The sequence below is a fragment of the Amblyomma americanum genome, chromosome 10 (assembly GCF_052857255.1).
Source record: "Amblyomma americanum isolate KBUSLIRL-KWMA chromosome 10, ASM5285725v1, whole genome shotgun sequence".
NCBI classification, from domain to species: Eukaryota; Metazoa; Arthropoda; class Arachnida; order Ixodida; family Ixodidae; genus Amblyomma; species Amblyomma americanum.
This window is the reverse complement of record NC_135506.1, coordinates 53,505,756-53,513,009: the sequence shown is the minus strand read 5'-3', so window position 1 is coordinate 53,513,009 and position 7,254 is coordinate 53,505,756. Positions and strand designations below refer to the sequence as shown.

Here is a 7,254-nt window from a genome sequence, read left to right as displayed (position 1 = left end):
CCTACCATCAATACCGTCAGCGCTTCAGTCGCAATTACTCAAATCGCGTCCCGAAGAAGCTTGTAGGCAGCGATAGATTCTATGAGGAGCATATGGCCGCGCTGTAGGTCCTGGAATACGCCGATAAATAGGGCTGTCTTTGAAGGAACACACATGCATGACCATAGTTTTAAGAAAATAAACGCTTATTTTTCTCGCTTTGTATTTTTGGCAGTAGTATGTGTTGTCCGCTTACTACGAACTTCGCATACAAACGAACAAAATGCCTGCAACCGTTTTATTTATTCACCTTCTGAACCGGACCCATGCCATGACGCCACGAAGATGCGGCGGAACTGACATCGGTAGTGCGCCCACCAGGACGCCTATGATACGGCAAACTTACGGGAATACTGGTGCGGAGCCTGACGTAAAACTCCAAGCGATAATAAATTTAAATATTGAACTCTCTTCATCATGATATTTTAACTGGAAAACTCTTAATAAACGGCGTTCGTGGTAAACCTCGTCAGCTATTCAAGTCATATTTAGAAAACAGATCACAATTCGTATGTATTAACAATCGAATGTCGTCCCCATCACAGATATTAAATGGCGTCCCGCAAGGGAGTGTGTTAGGTCCTTCTATTTAATCTGTTCATTAACGACATAATTTGTGTTGACACGACAGTTAATTTCGTTGTATATGCTGTTGATTGCAATATTCTCCTTTCAGGTACCGATGCAAATAATATAATTTATTGATCACATGTAATTATTTGCTTGAAAAAATTGGCCATTGGTCACAATCAAATAAGATTAAAATCATTCATAGAAAAAACCACGGTCATGCTTTTCCGGGCTCGAAATAAAGAATTCGTTTTAGATCAACAAATTAAATTTGATGGACAAGATATTGAAGTGGTTGAGCACCAAAAGATTCTTGGCGTTACATTATCCTCATATTTAACATGAGATTTACATGTTGAGACAATACGTAAGAAGCTATCCTCTACAACTGGGGCAATATCACGTACACGCGCTTTTCTTCCGGTAAAAATAAAATTTCAAATATATTACGCTTTGTTTGCCTCACAACTTAATTACTGCAGCTTGGTGTGGCTAACAACTAAACAAAACCGGAACAAAATTCTCGTGCTGCATAAAAAGGCTATTCGTCATATATATTTTCTAGATTATCTATCTTCCACCCTACATTTTTCCAGCAGTACAAAATTCATGTAAACTACATGTATGAATACAGACTCTTACGCTCACATTACTTTTCACCGGTCAGCTTTCAGTCACTTTTAGCAACTACTGGTCCATTGCAGCATATCACACTAACATCCTAAACACACGCAGTAAAGACACACGGCTCGTACCCTTTTTCCGCACCGATTACAAGCTCCAGTCTTTACGTCACAATCTTCCGTCCATATTAAGCAAGTATCAACACATCAAATGTTTACCACGTTCAACTGCTACAGCTTTTTTTTCCAATATGTAATGCAGTTTTTCGCTACAGTGTTTCCTAGTTATTCTTTCACAGTTTCCTTTCAATTGCTCACGAATATGCCTTCTCACTAATCATGCGATTTTTATCAATCTGTAACAACAAATCCAGTGTTTGTGTACACATTTTTTACTGACCTACTTGTGTTTCTTATTATTTGTGAAGCTGAATATTTCATGTTAACCCTTTTTTCATCATTATTATTAGTATTATTATTTAGTGGTCTCGTCTATGCTGCCTTGTAAGTGTTGCCGGAGCCTCGTCAAGCTGTATGATAACAGCTTTTAGCCCAGGTGACCCACCAGCCTTTCTGGTAAATAAATATAAAGTTCAAGTTAAAAAAAATTAGCACTAGTGACGTGCCACAACAGCGTCAGATAGCAATGCTGGGCGCTGCGGTTACGAACACTCCTATCAGCGCCTCCTCTATTTAGAGGAGGCGCTGCTCCTATAATAGAAGTGCCAGGCGTGTTCGCAAAGCTCGGCGCCGCGCCTGCCGCCCGGTGCGATTTTCACCGCTCCGGTGACGTCATTGCGCTAATCTTGTTTACTCGCGACTGTACAAATAGCTAAGGCACTTTACTGAAACATGTGCGAAAAACAGTAACAGATACATTTGGCTAAATTGCGCTAATGGGAGTTGAGCATTTCAAGCACAACTTAAAATGTTCAAAGTTCTAGTAACTGTACGTACCTGTCAGTTTGTTAAGAAATGAGATACACGTCATGGCCTCACTGCCGCCAGCAAGGGTGCTCTATTCCCGTAATCGAGCAGCATTCTCTTAAAATGAACATGTGCGTGAATATCTACCACCGTGGTCGAGGGCCACAAAACACAAATTTTATTTTCTCGCTCCCTCGGATCGCTCGTGTCACTTGCATCGTTATGGCATAAGTGTAACTGACACCAACAAGCGCCGATCTTTCATGTGCACTGCACTCCAATCACGACCACATAGCAGCAAATCACACGTTGCACGTCCTTCGCCGTTAAGCAAATTTTGATTGCACACTTGTTCCTGAACGCCAGTGTCCTGCGTCTGGCTGAGCTAGCAGTGTCCGGCTGTCTACAGGATGTCGTCGAGCCTGAGGTACGGCCTGAGCCTGAGCCAGCAGTCAAGTCCGATCTCGTCCAGCTGCACCGGACGGTCACCGGCGCCTTCCCACTCACACACAACCTTATGCTTGACTACGCGGGCCAAGGCCATGAAGTTCTCGTCCAGGTAGCGACCCCGAAGCTTCACAGCCTCGACCGCCTCCGGCTCCGAGAGGCCCGATAGGCGTGACACGTTGGTGACCAGAGCCCGACTCTTGCGCACCTTCTCGAACGCCGAGGCGGCCTTCTTGGAGTCTGAAACTGGCGGCACGACGAACCGGGTGGCGCGCTGGAGCAGGGACAAGTTCCGGCGCAGGGCGTCGCGGATCTCGAACATGTTCTGCTCGTCCTCGGTGTGTTCGCAGTCGTTCAGCGCCAACAGCGTGTAGTTGGTCTCCAACGCGCGCGGCAGCTCCATGACCAGGAAGGCGCCAGAGTCGCCCTGGAGCTCTTCGAGCGTGACGCTGTTCAGTGTTTGCGTCGCTCGCAACATGTCCCCGAAGGCGGCCGCTTCCCGGTGCTCGAACGTCCAGCGCCGTATGACGAGGTCGCACAGGTTCGGACTTTTCGCCATGCCTTGCAGGATCGTGACGGCCTCGGACGCTTCCGTGGGGAAGCAGAGGTGCGCGGCCCTCACGTGCCGGCAACTGGCAAACGCAGCGGACAGCAGCACGGCCAGGTTGGAGTCGATTGCCTTGTTAAGGTGGACTGAGAGGCTCGTTATGGAGGAGTTGCCGCACAGTCCACGAGAAAGACCCAGAAATTCTTCCTCCCTTATCTGAGCTGCTGGTATGAACGATACGGACGGTGTTTTGAGGTCGTGATTTAAAGAGTAGATAAGGTCTTGTGCCGACCCATAAACCACTGTGAGCTCTAGCCTATTCCTCAGGTCTTTTTCGTCAATCCGCTTCAAGAAGTTCCGGAGGCCTGGCTGATTTATGCAGCCAAGGTTTAAGCGCTCGAGAGTCCGGTTTACCAATAAGGCACCAAGGAGCTCCACTGCCTGATCGGCTATCAGGCACGCATCGTTAAACGACAGTTTTCTAAGCGAGACGTTTGTCTCGATCGCACTCGCTACCGCCTTCAGGCTCCAGGATGGCAACAAGCAGGCATTCACGGAGATTTCGGTGAGTGACACGTTATTCGAAATCACGGCACCGAGAGAAAAATACGCGTCCTCAGAAGCGCCACTGCACAACAGCGTTAAACGCTTCATCTTCGAGTTGACAGTCAAAGCCCTGCAAAGGCACCGGAGGTCGCTCTCTTCCAGCTCAAAGTTGTAGATCTCGAGATTTCTGAGCATCGTGCTCTGATGAGCAAGGGCGTTGAATAGTTCTCGAAAGCTGCACGCGCGTGCTTGCGTACCGGCAGGCGAGAACTGACTAACGACAAGTTCTTCGAGGCCTTGGTTCTCTAACACAAGGTCCCCCAGCACGCGCGCACATTCCGCACTGACGAACGATTCGTCCACGCGGACCGCCTTGAGGCCCCGACAGTCTGCGCAGCTTTTCATGAGCGCCCCTGCGTCTGACGCACTCAGCTCGTTCTCGTGCAGTATCAACGTCCGCAGTGCGCTGCACCGGCCCAGGAGCTCGCACAGCATGACCACGCCGGCGGCGGAGAAACGCACGCTCACGACCTCCAGCGTGTTCAGCGTTGCGATGGTGGACGAGAGTGCGTCCATCAGGTCCCTGGGCGGGTAATCGTACAGCAGGTTGTAACAGAGCTTGACGTGCCTCAAGCCATGGCTCAGCCGGAGGCCGTCGCGGAAGAGGAAGTGGCTCCTCGACATCCGGGACTCGCAGAGCTCCACGTACTCCAGGCAGCGGTGCTCCGTAAGCAGCCAGTGGACCAGCACCAGGGAGTGCCGGCGCTGCATGTCGGACGCGACTGGCATCACGCGTCCGCGGAGCCAACAGAGGGCTAGGCGGCCCGGTCCGACCTCTCGGAGCTCGAAGTCGATGACCCAGAGGAACTCGTTCCAGATTGTGAGGTCGGCGAGTATGTTGCAGCCGTCCGGGTCGCCCGCCGTGCAGGGCGCGTCGTGGTTGATCCTGCCCTGACTCAGGATACTCCGCAGGTGTCTCAGGTTGGAAAAAAGCTGGTTTGATGACGGACAGAGACTCGGGCAGTGCCTGACCAGGTAGGTAGTGTATTCCCAGAGTCGCCCGCGCCATGACGCCATGCCGGAAACCTGGAGAACCGCAGGGTGGATTATTACGAGAATCGTCGAATCCGAATTGCTCTCAACTGCCAATAGTATTCGGTGGGCGAGTGGCGCTATCCTACACCGCAAGTAATTTCGGCATGCCTGCTGCATGCCCGACATCATGAACGCTGCAATGGAGTGGGTGCCGGCCAGTGCAATCGCCACCTCCTCCGACATAAGTGCGTTGCTAGTTTTTACTATCAGCCCGCTCACCAGTTTTCCCTCGTGCACCACCTCGATAGTGCAGAAGCCCTCCTCGGTTGGACTCGCTGCATCCACGTAGTATGCGCAGCATGGAACACAGTTAACACCAACGACCTTTAGTAACAGAGGCCAGCGCTCGGTTTCGGCGGCGGCGGCTTAGTGACGTCTTAACTGTCACGTGGTTAAAGGTCGGTTTCAGGTGAAACGCGCTGTTCATGGTACGCAGCGGGGGTGAGAGAGATGTGGGCTGCATGCATTAGCGCTGAAAACTTAGCGGCAGACAAGCAATAGGCCCCTTCGTTCATTTGGTGACCAACCTCTCGCGATGAACCATTAACTGCCAACAGCCAGGGGGGCAGGGTGGGCACGCTGCCTATCTAGTGGGTAGAACGCACTCAACGTTACAGACGTCAAGCTTCGTCTACTTGCCCGACACACCCCAGCTTTTGCTCTCTAACCAGATTCAGCAGTCGTTAAACCGCAGCTAATTTTTTTACAGGTTGGCACCACCGCCACCTGTCTACTGACCCAGGGAGCCAGTGACACTTGCTCTTCTCAGTCTTCAAACACTCACACAACGCTGAAGCCCGGGGAATAGGGCTAGAAGCAGTTTCAACACTAAAATTACACAGGAGACCCGCTCTTACCATTCGCTGTGGCACTCTGGTTAGTGAGCTCAGCTACTGAGCTGTAGTTCCTGGGTTCGAACCCGGACGTGGCAGCCGCGTTTCGATGGAGGAGAAACGCAAAGGCGCCCGTGTGCTGTGCGATTTCAATGCACGTTAAAGATCCCCAGGTAATCGAAATTATTCCGGACCCCTCCACTAGGCACCTCTTCCTTTCTTCATCACTTCCTTCCCTTACTGCGCTGTTTAGGTGTTAACCGAGATATAAAACAATTACTGCACCTTTTCCTTTATTCGAGAAACAGAAACCAAAACCCGGCCTAGTGCGCTGGAAACGAGAGAGAAGCCCTTTAAGGCCGTTATGATACACTTCTGGATGGTGGCTAGCAGAGGAGCTAAGATGTTAAAGGTGATACTGAGACGTAGTTGAGGGGAGTGATGTGAGGGAAAATACCATAACGAGAAACTGTTTGAAAATTGGTTTTTGGGGAAAGGAAATGGCGCAGTATCTGTCTCACATATCGGCGGACACCTGAACCCCGCCGTAAGGGAAGGAATAAAGGAGGGACTGAGAGAACAAAGGAACAAAGTGGTGCCCTAGTGGAGGGCTCCGGAATAATTTCTACCACCTGAGGATCTTCAACGTGCGACATCGCACAGCACTCAGGAGCCTTTGCGTTTCGCTTCCATCGAAACGCGGCCACCGCGGTAGGGTTCGAACTCGGGTAATCCTGCTCAGTAGCCGGAGCGAGCCATTTCGGCTCGTCGCGCACTTCAGCCGTATGCCGTACGCCATATGCTGTAGGCGACGAACGACCTCGAGCCACCGTCGCCTAGCAACGCCGCAGCCGCCCTCCAACAGATGGCGCCGCCGTCGACGCTCGCTCCACTAGTGCTGCGCTGGTGTAGAGGGAGAGGAGGTGTCGCCTCGCGGGGTATATATATATATATATATATATATATATATATATATATATATATATATATATATATATATATATATATATATATATATATATATATATATATATATATATATATATATATATGCGCTTTGCCTCAGTCTATTGTAGTTGTTATGGTGAGCGCGAAAGATACGCAACAACGGTAGAACGAAGCGAGGAAGAGACAACGTGCTCAAGAGACGCCAGAAGAATGCCCCGCATGACTCGAGAAGCGTTGTAACGAAGATGCGGCTAGAAGAAGTCGTGCCACGTCCCGGAGTGTCTCTTCAAATGCGGAAGAGACCGGATTGAGTTCTTGAGAGCGTCGGAATGACACGCTGTGTAGACAACGTGCCGAGGAAATGAAGCTTTCGCAATTCAACTAGGGTTAACCAGAGCTAAACCACAGCCAATTTTTTTTCTCATCTCACCGTGTCTCTTCGCCTGTTCTACTGAGCATATGCTGCTCGGCGCTTCAATTCCGCAGATGGTGTGGGAACCTCTAATGGCCTCGTCATGTATGGCAAAAACCGAGCCAGCGGTGCGCCCTAGGGTGTTTCGACGCACCCGTGTGCGCCATGCCCTTAAATGGCAAACACATTGTCGGGTTCGAACGCGACCGCGGCGGCTGCATTTCGACGGAGGCGACACGCTAAGGCGCCCGTGTGTTGTGCGATGTC

At 50.4% G+C, this 7,254-nt stretch overlaps 1 protein-coding gene across 1 annotated transcript; it reads right to left on the bottom strand.

Moving 5' to 3' along the window:
* Nucleotides 1-2,350: 2,350 nt before the first annotated feature.
* LOC144106670 (uncharacterized) lies at nucleotides 2,351-4,779 on the bottom strand. The gene has a single exon (XM_077639508.1). The coding sequence runs from the start codon at nucleotides 4,774-4,776 to the stop codon at nucleotides 2,563-2,565; it is 2,214 nt and encodes a 737-aa protein (XP_077495634.1). The 5' UTR covers nucleotides 4,777-4,779; the 3' UTR covers nucleotides 2,351-2,562.
* Between the last annotated feature and the right edge of the window lie 2,475 nt (nucleotides 4,780-7,254).